Source organism: Syngnathus typhle, linkage group LG6 (genome assembly GCF_033458585.1).
Source record: "Syngnathus typhle isolate RoL2023-S1 ecotype Sweden linkage group LG6, RoL_Styp_1.0, whole genome shotgun sequence".
Taxonomy (NCBI): domain Eukaryota; kingdom Metazoa; phylum Chordata; class Actinopteri; order Syngnathiformes; family Syngnathidae; genus Syngnathus; species Syngnathus typhle.
This window is the reverse complement of record NC_083743.1, coordinates 7,550,660-7,570,778: the sequence shown is the minus strand read 5'-3', so window position 1 is coordinate 7,570,778 and position 20,119 is coordinate 7,550,660. Positions and strand designations below refer to the sequence as shown.

Below are 20,119 nucleotides of genomic sequence, written 5' to 3'. Positions count from 1 at the left end.
GAGATCAACATGCACCACACATCTTAGCATTCTTTCATCTGCGTCCAACTGCGCCGACTAGAAAATTTCACACGATATCAAACAAAGTCACGAAAGGACGACTTTGGTGCCCAGATTGTTTGGCTTTACGACGGACTTTGCAGATTGTATGCAACCGATGTTGCTGCTCGTGACTCCGCCGTTCTATTGGGTTTCAAACCGTGAAATGTTTAACATGCGGGCAGCAGTTTGATTTTAGTTTTGGACCAACCATCACTATGGACAGAATCTTCAAAGCAAAGTATTGGACAAATTAACCAAATATGCACCATGCCACTGTCTGAGAATGTGTTTCGGAATATCAAACGGGGTCGTGTGTTCGGCACTCTTATTCTATTACAAGTTTGGCAAACTGAAGACATATTCCGTCGGCGAAAGCCAAGACCGTGTTCACTCAGACTGTTTACCTGCTGGGAGACCAGCAGAGAGAGAGAGAGAGAGGCGAAAAAGAGCAAGAGAGGTCAGCAGCATCACATACTGTACTGTAAATGATATGATGTCTTCTGGCAGGTGTTTTAACATACTTTGGACCACTTTATTCCCTGCCATGGAGCCATACTAAGATCGGTTTTCGGCATGGAGGCGGAGTGTGTTGATCAAGATGTAAAGTTTAGTTCACAACAAGCAGAATTCATTTTTTGCTAATATGAAATTCATTTGAGCACATGCGGTGGAAATTATGCTGCAGGGCAGGCTTACCATTTTTTTTTTCATACCTGATTTAAAGTGCAACTACCACCATCATAAATTTATAAATATACAGAAAGTCACCCGGACTTGCATTTCATAGTGCAATTCAAATTAAGCTGATTTCTTCATATTAATTTCATTTTGACTGTAAATTAACAATTTCATTCATTTGACTATAAATATATTGAGAGACAGAAAATTCATCTTCAATATAGTTATAGTCAAATGAATTAATTATTATTTCATTTATTTCCATTCCTCCCCCACACACACACACCACCCTGCATGGGTGCATCCTCCCTCTCTCCCTCTCTCCCTCCCTCAATGTGTATGCGTCTTCAGGACCACTTCATGCTACTACACCCTCCTCCTTCTCCTCCTGCCTCTCTCACACACACTTTCACACACACATCACGGACCTCCACTGTACCGATCAACAAGCATGGACGCACGGCTCTCTGCCTCTCTGCTGGCTGGACTTGTGTTCCTCCTTCACGGCTATACGGGTGAGTGCTGGGGACAAAAAAACAAAAACAATATAACAGTTAAAAGTAATAGTAGAGCTTTATAGAGATTAAAAAAAAAAGCTGCGGATCAGCTGTTTGCCTGTAGAGAAACTTCTGTGTAAACTACATGTGACTCCTCTTGCTTAGATTCAATTTGGGTGAAAAATGAGAGTGAATGTTGGTATGGCTGTTTTTAAAGTATGCAAATAGACTTTTTTTAGTGCACAGGCTTAGAGTTGTAAAATTGTTTTAACTTTTATCAGACATAATGACTTCAAGTCATGCATTTTTACAACACATCCTAATTCGCTGCTTTTGTTTTTTAATTTTAAAATTTAAAATATCACCGGCACGTGATTGGGCAGGTCAACTATAAGAGGATGTTGAACTCACTGTATAAAGTCGGTCACATAAGGTGGCTGTGTATTTTTAGCCCCCCACAGAAGTTCTCTGCTTTCTGTCAGTTCCTGTCTGACCGCGGCAGTATGTTCCTCTTCCATATCAGTTGAAGAAGTTCTCAGCGTACATTGGGATACATGCTTTAATTAATTATTTACTCCACCGGAGGAAAAGTCGATGTTTCTTGCGCACATTACATCGGAAGCAAAAGGTTGTTTATTTTTAGAGCAGCGTGACTCGGAATACGCCGTTAACGACTACTGTGCGGCTTGATTTGTGTCGTTGATGGACTTGTTTGCGTGTCACATGCCATGGATGCTCATGTGGCCTCCGCCCATCCCGGACCTTTCCTCTCGTTCAGGGTCAAACTTCCCTCTCGCCTCTTTGTCTTTGGCCACCTTTCCCTACCTCCTCCATGCGCATTGTGTTTGTTCATCTTCCGTTTCGGGTCAGCCTGACCATTGTTCACAGGTTCTTACAAGTAACCTCCCTCGCACTTGGTAGTCATTTCCTGGACCTCGCCTGGCTGGTTTGTGTCCCTGGTAACACCTGGACTGATTTGTTTTATTATATTGAGTCATGTTATGCCAAGGAATTGTGTTGAAGGGCGATGAGGTTTAATTTTACCACCATCTTGTGGTACCTAAAGGAAATCTTAAACCTTTTGGTGACGTAAATGAATTGTTTTGAAAAATGGTATCATTTGGTTGTTGTTGGTTTGTGAGGGAAACAGAAGTCATTTTGTGGGTCCACATGAGTGGCCCATCTTTTGTTTCCGCCATGACATCAGAGGAAAGACAGCCAGGGTGCTGAAGCGCAGCAGCGACCCAGGACATGTTCACTTCCTGTGACATGGGCCAATCAAGCGGGGGGGCCAAGGAGCAGCAGCTTTTGACTTGGCTCATGTAAAGGGCCCCGCTGTCTGCTCTTCACGGCGACAATAAACGGCTTTGTTCTGTCGCAGCATGGAAAATGGGGGCTCCACAGATCTGGTTGATGAGCAGCACAGCAGAACGGTTACCAGTCCATGAATTCTGATTTTTCCAGAAGATTTACACACAGTTACGTGAGACGCTTTCACTTGTGACTCTTCTTGGGAAAAGTCGTGTGGAGGTCTTTAGTTCATGTTCTTAAACATAAAAGACACTTGAACTGTCTTTTACAGTATTGGGAACTCTCTCAAAGCTTTTTTTTTTTTTTTTGAAGAAAACTAAAGGTATCTTGTAGTTAACTGTCTTTTTTTTTTTTTTTAGTTTATTCTAGTATGAAGAAGCTCCACTAACTTTTCTATAAAGGCCTTTCTTCTGGGCTCTGATTGGCTACAATAGTGACACAGTTAGGCCTCCCCTTGCTTTGGCATCCATTTGACCGTCTGCTTTTAAAAATACCTTTCCATACATAGCTTTCAATTCTCTTCCGCTGCTCTTCGCTTTCTGTTTTTCTTGACTCCCAGAAATGAATTGTGGATGAATACCGTTCATAGCAGTGGCTAAATATAAAATGTCTTATTACTATCAGGCATGTTAATCACGGGATAAAGTCAGAGTCGATTGAATAATTGGGCCTACACTTTCAGGCATCCATCGAGCAGATTCTTGTCTGCGTGCAAAACAAAATGTGTCTTTGTTCAGAGCGAGCTTGCGTGTTGACGTGATCTAAGCATCCTGATTGCAACACTGTAACTCACGTGGATCCGCATCAGTCTCACCTTTAAAGGGCAGACATTCCCAGAAGAGTGGAACGAGAGACATGATAACTTCTGACGAAAGAGTATTCAGAAACTGTTGCTTTTTCCAAACAGAACTATTCTTTGCTCCCCTCTATGCTTGAAAGTGTTGTTGCAGACCACCTGCAAGCCAAAGGTTTCCTTTTACAGTCTGATGCTTCTATCGATGTGAATACTGTCCATTATCACCATTACCGGGTTCAATACTGAGCAGCGCTGGCGGCTGATTGGTGGACGCAGCTGCTTCCAGGACTTTGTGCTGTTGTCATCACTCAGCCGCGCTAGTCCTATTATTGTGTACGCACGAAGCACGTCGAGCTTTTAAACAATTCGAGTCTCGATGAATGACATATTTACGGAAACGCTTGTTGTACAGTGGGAGGAAGGAAGTTGCAAGTGTGTTTTGTCTTACTAAACAATTCAAATTTCTATCATTCTTTTAACTGACGGCAAGAAGACTGGGCTGTTTAGGCCTACGATAACGTTGCAAAATGTTTGAAATGTTGGAAAGTATGTGTTAAATAAGATAAATAGCAACTTGGTCAGCTTTATCTATAATAGTATGGTGTTTTATAAAAGCAAACATAATAAATAAATAGAAACCAAATATAATTCAATAAATATTTGTTAGTGACAATCCGAGTTTGTATCTACTGTAAAGAAATTTTTTTTCTATTGGACACCAACCATGCAGCATAGTCACAATTGTTAGTATCCAAATTTGAAATTTAAACAGATTTTTACAAAAAAATATCTGGCTCTTTCTAATGCTAATAATGAGATATGTTTCCTTATACACATTATTTTTTTTTTAGATTGAATCGCCACTTTGCAATAAATATTAATACATATGGGGCAGTGTGTGAGGGTGGTGATTATTTGAATGCATTGCTCCCTTTGTCACGACAATACAATTCCAGCTGTATAAAGCAGATTAAAGGTTACCGGGCCTCTGGCTGATACCACTTAAATCTCCAAGATGAGAGTAACAGCTGCACACACCATTGTGTGCACAATGCTGAGAACACACACTCGTTCACTTTGACCGTTGCAATCATGAAATCACACGAGAGTCATACTTTCTGTTAACAAAGATCGTTACTGAAGTTGATATATCGTACCAAGCCCATCTTAAAGGTGACTTGTATTTTACCGTACCTAAAAGTTAAATACAACTAACTGTAATAAAAAAATAAAAATAAAAAAAAAACTACTTCACTTAAAAAACCACTCGGGAGAGCTTCTCACGTTTCTCATGTTACATTTTGCCAATCACTGGGCTATGGAAACACAAGACCACCTGCTTTGGACGTCTTGAATGACACCTTGGATGCTGTGTTAGTGCTAGCTAGCATCTCTGTACAAATGTTACTGTCTAGGGTACCAAAACTAAAATAACGGGACAATGTTTGTCAGACTTTATAATAACAGACAGACTCTGTTAGTGTTCGTCATGTAGATTATTGCAAAACAATACGTTTCTATCTGGTGTTTTATCTCCTTCCTGCAGCTAAATGACTGTAGATAAAAGCATGTTTAGTTTGTTTTGTGTGGAAATGTTGCCACAAGACTAAAAATGAATGGAGATTCTAATCCTGCTCTTTGTTGTTTGGACTTCAAGTTCATTGGTCACAAAGGTGACTGTAAATGACATTTTAGAGATTGTCTTGTCAAAAACACAAACAGGATGAAGTTCTGTGGTGTCTGCAGATTCTTTGCGGGTGAATGAGGGTACCTTTTGAAACGGGGGGGAAAGGCAAGATGTCTCCTGGCATTTTTGCATTCAGAGAGTTGTTTGGTTGTTTAGCGTAGTTGGCACTGAGCTTGAGTGTCCGCTGAAAACAAAAAAATGGCGTTGTTACAAAATCTGTGTGCTGTAATAACAATAATAAAGATTCAAATAATTGAAGACTTTAGTGAGATGTTTGTGGTGCGGGATGCTAAAATGTGCACAACTGACTCGTACTTCGCTCTGTTACCAGGTCACATTTTGTCCTACAGCTCCCCTAGTGGTCACGAATGATAACCTACTTTATAGTGCACCATATATGCAGCCACCCAATTGTGTATCTACCTTTCGATCCCTAAATTTACATTAACAAAATAATGTAAATGACAAAATATTAACACAAATGGATTTGCCAGGTGCCAACATATTTGGGTTCTCTTAACATTGTCTGTTCAAGCTCCAGATCAGGTTCTTCGTTTTGAACGATATCAATGTGCTTTTTGTTCCCAGCACGGGTCAAAGTTGACTTTATAGCTCCGAGGGGAGCCAGTTGTTCCTGCTTGTCATTCACACTGACGCCGGTGCCACACGGACTCTCGGCTTTCACAAATGATGAACATTCCTGGACACTGCATGGGGTGTGAAGTAACAAATGTAGTGGGCATTCCCAAGGAGAATGCTTGGGGTGTGCACACGGAGGAGTGGTTGCGGGACAAGTGCTGTAGTGTCATAAAACACAGCCAGGGTGAACCCGTAGCTTCTCTGCCAAAGTCTGCTGGGATAGAGTGCTACATACTCCTTCAAAAGTGCTATAAAAAATGGATGGCTGGATGGGTAAATAAAAGCAATTGTAAAATCGAATTATCTCTGAAAAAATATGATTTGATCAGAAAACGCAGTGCGTGAACTATGAAATTAGGGACATGAGTGGAAGGCAAGTTACAAATTGAAGTTTACGGTGTGATATATAATCCACTATATTTATATGGGCGATTGGCTTTAGTAGAGACACTACTAAAAAAAAAAAAAAGTCTGCTCACAGAGCCTGCAGAACATCAACCAGACATAACAGTGCAAGGGAAACGTGATCCAAGACTCTTTTAGATGGTCCAGATGGCTGGACTTACACCTGTGTGATTGACATCATCCAGTATGCACTTAAGCGTTTTCCCGGGAACACTTTATAGCAGCCAGAACCCCCAAAACCGGCAGACAGATTTTTTTTTACAAAGAAGAAAGCAAATACGTGGCCGCCATTGTGTACGTTATCACGACGTGGAGACAATGTGTCAGGAAGTATGCCGCTGAGGCAATAGTGACTGATTCAACAGTGAGATTCAATATCTCGGATACATTCCAGTTCTCCCTCGACCCCCTTATGAGAATAAGCAATATTGAAAAAAGCTGTTTTGGACTTTTTTCTTTTGAACGTGGCCGTTACAGTTAGAGAGGCTCCAAATTGATACGTGAGGGGGGGTCCTGAGGGAGACACACGTGGAGACGGGAGTCCTGTCAGGAGGGTTTGCATCTCTGCTTAATAATGGATGTTGTTTCCCTGAAATAATGCTCCTAATGCCCATTACAATGCTTTTAACCTAATGCAGCCAAGCGGGCCACACCACGGGCCGTGTGTCGACTTTGCCTTGTTTAGTTACATGACGTGATTTGGAGCACTTAACAGTCATGGTCTTCTCCACTTGACTGTAAGGCAAACATTAAATTCCACTCTTTTCTTTTTAATCTTATTTTCTGATGTTTAGTGTGTCAATGAAGACGTTTCACATTGGTGCTAAATCAAAGCCGGATCACTTTGGTGCTAAATCAAAGCCGGATCACTTTGGTGGGGTTATGCTGTACTGCTTAAAATAGTTTTTAATGATTTTATAATTGGTTTTGATTTCATTGACGTGACTGAAGTGCCCGGTAAGTAGAAACAGCTGATGCGGTGCTCAAAGGATCTTTGATTTCATTTCACTGTTATAGCTTCATATCGAGTCACATGACGTGTTTAGTATCAAACTAGTTCCGACAAGACAGTTATCAACCAAGGAATGTGGTCAACTTAATGACTATAGTGATATTTTGGTGGCAAAAAGTTGATCTAAACTTAGACCTGATCAGACCACGCCTAAATGTCGGTCTAAAACGATTTTGATAAATTTCATCGAACCTCTGCTGACATTTCAAAGTTGTCATATTACCATTTGATCATCAAAGGTGATGAAAACACCAACGCATAAGTCAGTGAAACAATCTCACGGTAAAAGTCCATCTATAGTCGTAATTTTCGACAGGCAAGGAATGCACTCAAATTTACGCTCTCATACTTGTAAAGTCATGGAACGTCTCCACCGCATCACTACAATCACCCCCGTCGGAAAATATCGTCCCCGTTGGCCTTTCCCATACTTATGAGCAATTTGTGTTATTATACCTCAGCCCTCTCCGAAGCGGGCTCGTACGGGGACCGCGCTGTACAGTTTGGGACGTGGGAAAAAGGATGGAGTGGGCGTTTGTACCATCATGTGAACAGGCATGAGGAAGTGCCTCACTGAGATGCAATCGGACAAAAAAACAACAACACACACACATGCTTACAAACGCAAGTCGGCATACATTTGAGACTAATTTATCTTTTTCGAGAAAGTTTTGGATCTGGACGTGGGAATAGTTTACATGATGTCAAAAGTCAATGCGTTTACATTTTCTTGTGTATGTGCGTGGGAAGCAAACTGGCTATTAAGAGCAAAGGTCAAATCAGGATTTGAGTTTAAAAACAAAACAATACCCTAATTAGGATTTAAAAAAAAAAGTCAAAACCCGAGTTGTCTTTATTGGCCAATGTTGGGGGTCTTCTGAGGTCTCTTACATCCCACGAATGATGAGAAACATTTGTCAATATTGTACAAGCGAAAACATAAATTCATGTCAACACTCATCGCCCTGGTGTTGTAAGACTTGTGACCACCCGCACCCCTCCTGCAAGACAAATTGGAGTCTGGTGAGCTAAAAAGCGAGCCAGCATCAGCACGAGCCGATCACCACAGCAGGTGGTTCGTTGAAACCCAATATGGAGTCAGATCTCCGTCAGAAACCAGAGAAGGAACGCGCTTCCCTCCTTCCATTCTCTGCTCCTGTGTGGTCCGCTCTTATTGTCGCCACTTTATTTACATTCTCTGCATCCTTGCTTATCCTGACATTGAATGGAAATCCTGGCATGTTTTCGTAAGCAAAGGTTCTGCCAGGTCGGTGCGACAAGCCCACTCCGTATTTTGCTGGGTAATCACGACAATGCAAAGTTCACTATAAGTCTGCTCCATCTGTTTGTGTCCATCTGTTTGTGTCCATGTCACCTGAATATGCGAGCGATGGCCCGAAAGCAAATCATTAACGCTTTCTTCATGTTAGGTTCAAAACTCTTATCGCAGTTGGCTCATCTGCATACGACAGACATCAGGACATTAGTTTCCTCCATCCAGAGTCCAGTTACAAGATACTATTTGTGAATATGATGATAGGCTAAGTTCTCCCATCTTCACTTGAGTTGCTGAGTCCAAATACAAACAAACATGGTTGTCAAGGGGGTTTTTAGGGAAGCCCCTCACTCCTCACGGCAAACCACAAGCGTCTAACGTACGGAGCAGATGTCATTCAGCGATCATTGTCGTGTAAATGTAGGCTTAAACACTCAAACAGTAGACAATAAGAGCTCAAAATATATATTCATTCTTTTACAGAATATTTATGCAATAATATGGAGAAGTGGGCGGGTTCTAGTGTGTGTGTGTGTGTGTGTGTGTGTGTGTACTGGTTTTAAATGTCCCGGGATGCGTCACAAAGCTTTAATGTGATTGATGAATGTGTGACAAGGCCTTTAGTGTCTATGATTTCAAGACTTTCCCAGCGCATTCTTGTGAGCCGTTCGCTCAGTGGGGTGGAGCGAAACTAAGTGGGGGCTACTGTCGTGGCACTAGATCTTCGTGAGATGGAGTGCGGGGGCCGACCAGTAATTCAAGACCAGCCTCATTTGTGCTGAAAATTTGCAATGTTACGTCCTCTGTAATCCTGCGGAAAGTATTTGGGCATGCTTATTGATACTTATTGTGAGATCAATTCATTTCTCTTAATACTTAGGACTTCCAGAGCAGTGAGTTCCACTATGGCATGCAGACCTCTTGACATTTGCACCCCTCCTCCAGATATTCCAAGTGCTCCACTGACAGATTTGTAAAATAAAGCTCCATGAACTCAACTTCTTGCTTGTTCACACATCTTCTCCGTCTTCATCTTTTGCATGTTCATCTGTTAACGTTGTAGCAAATTTCTTTAGACTACACCGATTTCCCATGCTCCCCTTCTCTCTGTCTCATGTCCTGATGTGAGGGCTTCTATTCCTGGCATGAGTTGGGTCAGCGCGCTGTCAGGCTGCAGTATCATGTAAGCAAACAAGCTTGATAGGCCATTGTTATTCTTAGATGTGACAGGACTGGAAACATGTCGCAGATCTCTGTCGCTGGTGCCAAGTGACGCGCATGGCGGATTGGAATAAGATCCGGGAGTTATTTAGAAGCTAATTAGACTCCCCTTGTGTTTCGTCCCAATGTAATCACCAACCAGGCGATCACCTTTTGAGTTTATAACAACACACTCTCACGTCATACTTGATGGTTTAGTTGAGGGCAAACAATGACAATGCTGCACTGGTATGTAAATATTTATATGCTACCTTTGATTAATTAAACACCCTGGATGGAAGAATTAACACACCAATTTTTGTCCACATATCAAAACAAGATTGTGTCCATGAAACAAATCTACATTTAAAAAAGCTTTAAAAAGTATTTCTTGCCTTATGGAGTATTTTGTCCGTGATAAAACACTTCTAAAATATTTTGATGTCAATTGTATGTTTTCAGTGCAAGATTCGTTCGCAACTGGATGGACGTCAAGTTGGAGTTATCGTTCATAACTCAGAGTATAGTCTGTGTTGGATTGCCAGCTAACGTTAAGGTCTGTTGGAAGCGGCCATCTTTGTTTTGGGCAGGCTGCCAATAGCGAAAAAGGGATTTGCGAGCGAAACGGTGCACGGCGGCTTTCATGGAGCGTAACTCCAAACAGACGGAAACGTTTGAACAAGCAAACAGCAAATCTCAAGATCAATTGCGGCCATCTTGTGTGTCAATAACGGATTCAGCAAATAAAATTGCTGTGTCTGAATCTGAAAATGTGTGAAAATGACTTTGCTGGCAGGAAAAGCAACATCCTCTCTCAAGTGGAAGCTCAATGCTTTTCTGTCATACTGACTTAGGACTATTATCGTCAACTGCTCTCAATCGATTTTGCGGTCTCGTGTCGTGCCAGCGTCTCCTCACTCGATGCACTGCACATAAAATACAAGTGACATTTAACACAGTCTCCCATGAATAGGCCTTCAGTGGTGAGCTGTATCAGGTAGAGGAAGCGGGGCAGAATGTTGCTGGGGGGGGTGAGTCAGCATTGTCCTTCCATCGCTAATGGGTAGGAAATGTCTACTTACGAGATTTTAATTGGATCTCTTACCCGTCCGGCTCCATTAGGTACCGAATGGCAACACACGGCAGAGCGACGGCAAGGTGGGGGTGTCCATAATGGAGATGGGTGCACTGTTTAAGGCCATCTATAACAAAACAAAGCATTAAAGAAGTAAACATAGCATAAAAACTCAGCAAATGCGTGTTTGGTAGATGATTTCTCTTGGTGGTTGAAAGTCGTGTCATGTTTTGCTTGAACTTGTATTTGTGGGCAGAAAATCACGAAACCTGTTTAATGTGCTTGTTTGAAATCCACTGTCCTTGACAGACAGATAATCTTTGGACTAAAACCTTGCTCCAAGCTCACAGCGAGAAGTTACCAAACAAACACGGGGCCGCCTGGCTTTCACATGTAAACACGAGACGAAATGGGAGCATGTGAGCATTTTATTACCTTCAGGGTCACTTGGAGGCCAATTCCAAAAGAGGAAGGGAACCCATTGAGAGAAAGGTCAATGCAGGACTTGATCAATGATATGTAATGTTATGACAGTCGGAATGAATGTACTGTATTTATTAGCTCCAACCACAACTATTTTTATGACAACAATAAATGAGCCAAGCCATCAATTATGAGTCTATTTGCCACAAAAACCAAACATTCTCGCTTCATGTTAGAAATGAATCTAATTCTTATGTCAAGGAGAAATTTAGGCATCATGTGACATCGGAAGTTCATAACTTCACAATCTAGTAGACACTGAAATTAAAGGCCAACAGAATTATTTACTTTGTGGTCTGGTGTGTTAGGGTATTAATATTAATATTGGGTGGGTATTAATATTGTGAAAAACATCAGAAAAAGGTCAGAATATCTATTACAAAAAAAAAAAACTGTCAAAACTATGGTTTGGTTGAAACACTGGCGATGATTAAATAAAAAATGGAGGGGGGGAAATGGTCATCATAATAATAAAAAAAAGTGATTTATTTCTAAAACCTTCATTGTAATTCTTTCTATTTTTGGCTGGCCAAAGTTTGGCCGTTGGAAATGGCAAAATACATTGTTCACTTTTTCCACATTTTACAGCATCATTCCAAAATGAAATAAATTAGCATTTTCCTTTAAAATGTTACACACAATACTCCATCAGGACAAAATAACTTTACTTCGATTTTTAAATTGTAAACCTTTTTAAATACTGGTATTCCTATCCTCAATTTTGAGCTCAGGTGTTTCCACTCATTAGATCCTGAGGTCCACACTGTGGACATGTGGTGCACATTTAAAGGATGCATGACATCATATCAAGCTCAGAAAAAGAAAACCAGTTGTCCCTCAAAGGCAGTCTGGGAGGGAACAGTGGGGGTACTGTGCCGGGTAAAATGAGCCTTTCTTCCTGCCAGAGGGTGACATAGTGGAATGCAACACATTCATGTGGACATGGGCGGGCGCCTCATTCTCGTCATAGCGACTCTTCTTTGTGTTTACGTTGACATGGTGTTGAGCCACAAGTGTTTCACCGTACTTCGCCCACAAGAACAATTCTCCACTTATGTTTTACAGTTTGACAATCATCTTGCCACGACTGTCAATTTGAAACCGCTTTTCCGTAAAACCGCAACTTCTTCTATTCTGTATCTGTTAGCATGGGCGGTGGTGGAGGTGAGCATGGAGGACAGGGTGGAGGTTTTCAAAGGAGACACAGCTCAGATCTCCTGCATGTTCACCTCAGATGACGGAATTGGTGGTTTGACCATACAGTGGTTCTATGTGAGTTTCCTGACCTCATCCATAAAGTTCAAAATATGCTATCGTTGCACAATAACAGTAATTCTGATCTCCAGGTGTTGAGAACGGGAGAGAAGCAGAAGATCTACTATCAGGATGCCACTATGCAGGTGGTGGACCGAAACACGCAGTTCACGGACCGTATCATGGTCAACGTGACGGCGGCCACCGGTGAGGTGGTGCTGACCATCGCCAACGTGCAACTCAAAGATCAGCTCGAGTTCATCTGCCTCATCAAGAGTTTGACCGACGGCGTCTCTGAGGGACGCACCAAATTACTGGTGTTCGGTAAGACGTTTGGGAAAGCCATCATGAATTATGAGCTTCTTGTTTCTAGAATGATTTTGTAAAATATTCCAATTGCAATTTCATCCCTCAATGTTGCAATTGCGATTTAAGAAGTGATCAAGTCACATTAAAACGTGTCAACAAATCTTTGTTTTCATGTTTCATGATAGAAATAAATTCATAAAATATATTTTGAGTGTAAAGTATTTAAAAAATCATTTTAAACAAATTATCGAGTTGTTTTATTCCACAGAAAGACCAAACTCCCCAACCATAGAGGGAGTGGAGACGGGTGTCTTTGCCAATGAAGACTCACCGTCCAAGGTAACACCGCTTTCTGTATACTAAATGAAAACATCATCAGAATTGATCCTATTTCTACTATTTTCCAGATTGGCTCATGCGAGGTCAAAAATGGCTTCCCCAAGCCAAACATTACGTGGTACCGAAACTACACTCCGTTACGAGTTAGTGACGGTGAGACATGCGATGACTGTGATGAACGCGTACCTCAGTTCCACCGGGTCACATTCCGTGTATTGTTTTTGCAGGGGTGAAGGTAGTGGCCAGCACCACCATTGAGTCCAGCGGTCTCTTTTCCGTGAGGAGTGAGCTGAGCCTGAAGGTGATGAAGGAGGACAAAGATGCTCAGTTCTACTGCGAGGTCACCTACCTCGTTCCAGGAGGAACCAGAATGACCGAGACCAACCCCATTAACATCACCGTGTACTGTGAGCTTCACGCAACCCAAAGCACCAACACGAGTCTTTTCACACGAAGACGTGATGTAACAAATGCATGTCAGGCAGTTATTTTATTAAATTGGAACAACCTGGATTAGATTGAAATTGAACCCGGCATTTGGTTTAAATAGGAATTTTAGATTTCCGATAATGACACATCACCTTTGATCCCATTTCTGTATTACGTTTCAGACCCGTCCACTGCTGTCCACGTGTGGGTGGAGTCACCAAAAGGAAAAATTAAAGAGGGCGATTCAATTATATTTAATTGCCATGGCAACGGTAATATGCCATCCTCTGTTTTTGTCAAGCACGGAACCGTAAGCGACTATGATTATTTCTTCCATACAGAGGTGCCTTGAGATATAAGTGACTTAAGCTATGGATCAGTCACTTCACAACAAAAAGACTCATGAAGCTGTTTCGAAAAGAATTGTTTCAATTGTTCCAAGAAACTTCTGCAACCTGAATTTGGAGAAACTCCCGGCTAATAATTAGCATCTATGTATTGTTGATAAGCAACAATACCTGAACACAAACAATGCGACACATGTAGACAAACCGTAGAACTCCCCGGCATATTTTCTCAGCCGAGCAGAGAGGGGAGGGGTGAGCAGTTCCTATATCTCAAGGCACTACTGTAAGCTCCTCACTTAAATTGTCCAGCACTTTCATTTACATGTCTTTTCAATTGCTTTTAATAGACAGAATATGAAGTGGAGTCCAACATGCTCGTGCTGGAAAATGTCACCCGCCTCCAGAGTGGAGATTATGAGTGTATCTCAATGGACATGAACACCTATGAGGAGCTCTCAGGGAACACGACTGTGTTTGTTAACTGTACGTCTCCCGCCAATAAAGTTTGCTTTACCGCCGCTACCACTCTTGATTATTTACCGTGAATGCAGACCTCGACCCCGTCGTGGTGCTGCCCAGCTACGTGGAGATGGCTCAAGGCGAGGAGCGGACAGCCACCTGTAACGCCCTGTCTTCTCTACAGACCCACACAGCTTGGTTCAAGGTCTCGCACGCACACGTTTTTGTCATCTTAAGAATTTTTTTGCGATCCAGACCTCACCGTGTGGTTTTCGTTGCCATAACGACCGCAGCGTGGAGCTAATAAAGCGCTACCCTTCGAATTCTGAATCTTTTAAATGACAATTACTTCTTACTAGTAATAAAAGTGATTAAAATCAATGATGTTGACTTTGTGTACTTCTAGGATGGACAAGAGGTGTCGACGGGCCATATTTTAATGTTGAAGGATGTCACCTTTGACACTGCGGGGACGTACAAATGTGTGGTGACCGTTCCTGAAATAGATGGCATGGAGAAGATGGCCACTCTTCAAGTCCATGTAAAAGGTCTGTCTGCTTATTATTATTTCAATCTAGACATTGAGTTACTAATTGTTGAAAAAAAAACAGTGTTAGAATGATCATTTGAAACTAACTTTTTACTTGCTGTTCAGGTGCCCCAGAGATTATAAAACCAGAACACACAGACATCGAGGAGAGTGTGTCCAGCACAGTGGACCTAACTTGCCATGTACGAGGGTTCCCGGCTCCAAGCGTTATCTGGACCACCACTGATGGAAAGGTACCACTGACCATTGTCCTCCAATTCTGGAATGGAACCTGACTAATTGCTATATCACTCCAGATCCTGGAGACCACATCCCAAACTGAGATGGACGACGGCGTCCACAGCATGGTGAGCGTGGAGGTCACATCAGACCTCACCGCCTTCTGTAACGCCTCCAATGAGTACGGCGCTGACGCGCTGGCATACAACATCAAAGCTAGTGAGTTCCTGCCTGGCTTTTGCATTTTCGTATTAGGGTCGAGCATCTTGCCATCTCTGAGAGGGATGACAATGTTCCCCAACCGATTACGATATGATCATATATATTCCAAATAACTATTTACGACATGGTACAATTGCTACAATTATTGACTCAACATGTTTTACATATTCATAGCGCACATTCAACAATGGACTCCACCCGCCACATTTAGCTGAGACTTGCTTGAGCCCCCCCTTCCCGATGTTCCCGTGGTCTGTGTCACATCCGTTGTTTGTGTTTAGACTGTGCTAACGTGTTATGTGTCACTATTGTTGTGCCCCACCCCCTCCCGCCACAATTGACATGTTGTGACCACCCCTCTGCACCTTACTCCAGTTGTACACACCACAGCAGCAGCTACTACCACTAGCACAAGCACCAATGGCACAAGCACTCTTTCCTCTTCTACAGGTAAGGCTACAAGTCAGTCTGCAATCTCTGCCTGGCTGCACATATACATATTTAAACTCACTTGAGAATTGGTGTTAGTATTCAGTCGGGCTCTTAATACAGTAACAGGAAAATTACAGTACTTAGTCGACACACGCTCTGCTTACAGTCCTCATAGAGCCTTGAGAACCTTCCCCGCCCCCCCTCTGTGTTCCTCTGGTGTGTGTCACATCCGTTATTTGTGTTTAGGCTGTGCTAATGTGTTGATTGTGTGTCACTATTGTTATGGCCTCCTCCCGTGTGTGTTCAAATGTTGTGACGTCCGCTGTGTGCCTCTTACCTTATTGCAGTTGTACACATGACAGCAGCAGCTACCACCACACGCACAAGCACTCTTTCTTCTTCCACAGGTAAGGTCACAGTCGCTCTGCATCATCACTGCGTATAGCTGCGACATTTACACAACACGGTGAAACTCGCTGGAGGGTGCAGCGTGAAATAAGCGGAATAGTTTGAGATTTTGTAAGATGGAGACTATTGGTCTTCAAAGTGTGGTGTGAGTGCCACAAGTGGTCCGCAGGTTCTCTCGAGAGGAACAATTGCACGTAATCTTGAAAACTGTTTAAACAGTTAGGTATTTTGGTTTTGTTTTATTAAACTTTTATATGTAATACATTTTAATTCAGTTATTTTCATAAAATACATGGATAAGGATACAAAATTAGCACAAAGCTATGACGATATGGGCTAAGGCTAGTTGGAAAAACTTGCATGCTTCTAGTGTGACTGTTAGGAAGCAGCTGAAACTCGCCTGACTACCATTAGGGGAGCTCGCTGGTGCCTCCTCAAGTCTAGTTAGTTGTGCTAAAGCATTCCAGACATTTCCAGGCCTCTCGGATGAACAAGGTTTCCTGGTTTCTGCTTCTTGCCAAGTGTCACTTTAATGATATTACGCAGGAGAGCTGTGCGACTGACCGCCATCACGCGTTCTCACCGGATGTTCATATTTCAAATCACTTCATACTGTATTCGATGTGTTGGGATATATGTGCGTGTGGCCTGCTAGTAAGAGTTATTCAATTACCCCTTGACTCCCCACTGATGATTGTACTCATGTGGTTTTTCTCAGTCCAAGCAGCAACCGCTATTCCACCAGAAAAAATCAGGAAAGGTTTGTACAGTATGTCACTCTGGTGCTCAAGGGTCCACTTTCTGCTCTCTCGCTGGCTCTCCTGACCAGAGGTGTTAAAATCCAGGTCCGGAAAACCCATCCTTCTAATCAATGGGCAGGTAAACCAGAGAGCTCCCGGTTTTTCTGTGGGCTAGGTTGATTAGAAGCCAAACCGTGGCAAAGGTTTTCCATTCTGGACCTGGATTTGACACTTCTGCTCCTGCCAAATGAACACCACCATTCCCAGCATGCATCAGCACACTTTCGCTCTCCTCCACTTCAGAATGTTTGTACCTTCTTTGTCTCTCTAGGTTGCCAGGTTTCATTTTTTTCCCCTCAAATAAGTTGGACTGTAGATCTTTGTAAACAATAGGCATCGTGTAACTTCTGGGTGGCAGAAAAGTAAAATGACTGAAACGTAAAGAAATTACTATACATTAAAAAAAACCATACATTTGCCCTGTTGTGCTCAGAGTTTTTGCCACCCAGAAGCAGGTGTGACAAAAGTTCTATTCCGAGGCAAGATCCCTCCACGCTGCAGCATGCTGCACAGTCGGCCTTCTCCCACCATGCACCTGACCCCACAACCCTTCATGTTCCACCAACGCTGACCTTGTTTCTATGTATCTTCACCACCAGAGAGCAACGGCGTAATCATTGTCGTCATCATCATCTGCATCCTGCTGCTGGCCATCTTGGGGAGCGTGCTCTACTTCCTCTACAAGAAAGGAAAGATCTGCGGCCGCTCCGGCAAGCAGGACCTGTAAGTACACAAACGAATATTCAAACACAAATCGTGGAGCAACACATGCAGACAGATATACTCACAGGTACACTTGAACCTCTCTGAGAAATGACTCAAATGACAGTATCTCAATGTGACACTTGCAGTAGGTGTCTATTCGCTTGGCTGTATAATACTGCCCCCTGGTGGCAAAGGTGGGTACACCAGAAGTTGCAGCACAATAAATTGAATTGCAGCATTCAGCCATGATATTCAAATTGTTACATTCTATTTGTGGGTTAACTCTGTTATTTAAAAATAACATCATATTGAAATGGATGATTTTCAACACATTTTGTGTCTTGTAGCACCAAAGAAAAATCCGGTAAAGACAACATTGTGGTGGAAATGAAGAGCGACACCGAGGACGCCGTTCTCCTCGGGGTCAACGGAGAGAAATTACCCTCCAGCAACCAGGTAAACATCTACCCCGTGCGACACCAGTAAAAGACTTCCTGTCCTCCATGCACTTACCTCTTCCAACGTTTTTGTCTTTGCTTGTGTGCTTGTCCTGTGGAGTAAACAACAGTGAGGAGGAAGCCACCGCTGTGACCCCGACGACACTCCCGACACTCGCTGATGGCTCCCAGCTTCCACCGCAGCCTCTTTTCTCTGTCAATCAAAAGCTGTCTGAGACCCCAAAATGATCACACTGGGCTTGATTACATGCCTGCAAACGTCAGTTGGAGGGCAACACTGTTTGAATGAGGCTGTCCGTTTTGTATGTTGCTGAAACACCGTTGAGCAGGGACTATTTTTTTATTGCCGAACAATCACTATAGAGCTACCCGAACAATCTCTTCCTCCAGTGTACATATTGTCATCCGTGTATATATATTTCCTTATTTAAAGTGTATTGATTATGAAGAGCAGAGACGGCCGTTCTGCAAAAGTCCGTACACTGAAAAATCTTTGTGTATATGTCACAATTCAAAACATATTTTTGCCTTTTAGTGCTTAAATCATCAAATCGATATCCTCCCTCAAATCTCTGAAGCTAGCGTCTTCACACCTCCACTGTAAAGGATATATTTTTGCAAACCTGTTATAAATTATTATAGATTTCACATCATAGGATTAACATCTAGCATTAATTTTTGTTCCTTCACATTTTGAATACTGCATGTGTGTGAGTTCAAGCTTTACAAATAGTAAACTATTAGGCCAAAGAGATTATGCCCGGAGCTTTGACTATAAATATATATATGCAAAAAAAAAAAAAAAAAACCACGTTCTACTGTTAAGACATGAAGCACGGTGATTTTTTTTTTTTTTTTTTAGTGCACTGATTTCTCTGTGGTCTCCACTTGGGTTTCTTGAATGTGAAACTTATTTGTGTGATGTGAAAATGAAAGCTTATCTAGTGATTGCATCGTTGTCCTCTCTGTGACGGACAGCAGGCTTGTCTATGAAATTGTATTCATATGTTCAGTGAATTTTTAAGCGGAAAAAGCCAAAGTGACAGAATCTCTACCCATGTGAAGCCTTCTTTTCAGTTAACTCATTCACTGCCAACCCAGTTAAAATCTTTTGACGATTATAGGCGTCAATGGCAGTGAATGGGTTACGGTTTTGAAGAAAACAATAGCGTGGCCTTTGTATTTGCAAACAAAGAATAAAAGAGATGATTTTGATACTTTGAAGTGTGATGGGAGAATAGCTCTCACATTGTCCGGAAATCGAGTTTGCCAGTATACTTTTGATATGTGCAAGTTAAAGTTATGTTAATGGTGAAAATATCGCATCATACGAGTTGTATAGATGTTTTCGTGCCTTGTGACATTCTGGTATTTGGATTATGATACTGTAGAGTCCTGCTACTTGTGCAGTCCTGTTGATGACACGCTCGAGTTGTTTCATGAACTTCCATTACTCACTTTTTTTTTTAAAATCAGTTGTTTACGTATGCCCTTTAAATCACTAGAGACATGAAATGTAAAGTGATGCATTTTCAAATCATTTTTTTTAAATTCTACTGAATAAAAATATTGTTGAAGGGAGTGTTTGTTTTAAATGATTTATAATTGATAACTAACCCAATTAAATTATGGAGGATCTGTGTGCCTTGCTATGACAGAACAGTTTCAGTTTTAGGATCCAGAATAAATAAATGTTTAATTTATATAATTTATATATATTTTAAAAATATTCTTGTATTTTAAAGTTCTGGTTTAAACCCAATGAATTTATGGAGGATCTGTATGCCTTACTATGACAGAACAGTTTCAGTTTTAGCATCCAAAATAAATAAATGTTTAATTTATATAATTTATATACATTTTAAAAATATTCTTGTATTTTAAAATTCTGCTTTCAACATACAAATTCTAGTGGTTTTATCTATTTTAATTTCTTTCTATATTATCTTTTATGGTTTTTTGGTACTCCACAATTATTTTCGGTACTGAAGGCACTATATTATTTTCTCTACTAGTTTTTAATATTTTTTTGCATGAAATGTTCACAGAAAATGCATTTTCCTTAATTACGCTTTATGTAATGCTTT

General features: G+C 41.6%; 1 protein-coding gene across 7 annotated transcripts; it reads left to right on the top strand.

The window, feature by feature from the left end:
• Positions 1–1,073: 1,073 nt before the first annotated feature.
• Positions 1,074–19,613, top strand: mcamb (melanoma cell adhesion molecule b). Of its 7 annotated transcripts, none has more exons than XM_061280358.1 (18): positions 1,074–1,235; positions 12,249–12,373; positions 12,448–12,679; positions 12,933–13,003; positions 13,072–13,156; positions 13,231–13,410; positions 13,615–13,742; positions 14,127–14,262; positions 14,331–14,443; positions 14,645–14,786; positions 14,894–15,021; positions 15,085–15,226; positions 15,605–15,679; positions 16,009–16,068; positions 16,788–16,829; positions 17,469–17,592; positions 17,922–18,030; positions 18,143–19,613. In XM_061280358.1, exons 1-18 carry the CDS (start codon positions 1,172–1,174, stop codon positions 18,143–18,145), a joined length of 1,959 nt encoding a protein of 652 aa, XP_061136342.1. In that variant the 5' UTR covers positions 1,074–1,171; the 3' UTR covers positions 18,146–19,613. The 7 variants fall into 7 exon arrangements, with proteins under 7 accessions (XP_061136342.1, XP_061136341.1, XP_061136344.1 ...); XM_061280357.1 differs by having other exon boundaries at positions 18,133–19,613; XM_061280360.1 differs by lacking the exon at positions 15,605–15,679 and having other exon boundaries at positions 18,133–19,613.
• Positions 19,614–20,119: the final 506 nt, after the last annotated feature.

Bases quoted from the DNA above. Each gene is read 5' to 3' on its own strand.
- mcamb (XM_061280358.1), top strand. From the start codon at position 1,172: ATGGACGCACGGCTCTCTGCCTCTCTGCTGGCTGGACTTGTGTTCCTC. The intron at 15,680-16,008 runs GTAAGGCTACAA...ACCTTATTGCAG, and splicing joins CACTCTTTCCTCTTCTACAG to TTGTACACATGACAGCAGCA. The intron at 17,593-17,921 runs GTAAGTACACAA...TGTGTCTTGTAG, and splicing joins CGCTCCGGCAAGCAGGACCT to CACCAAAGAAAAATCCGGTA.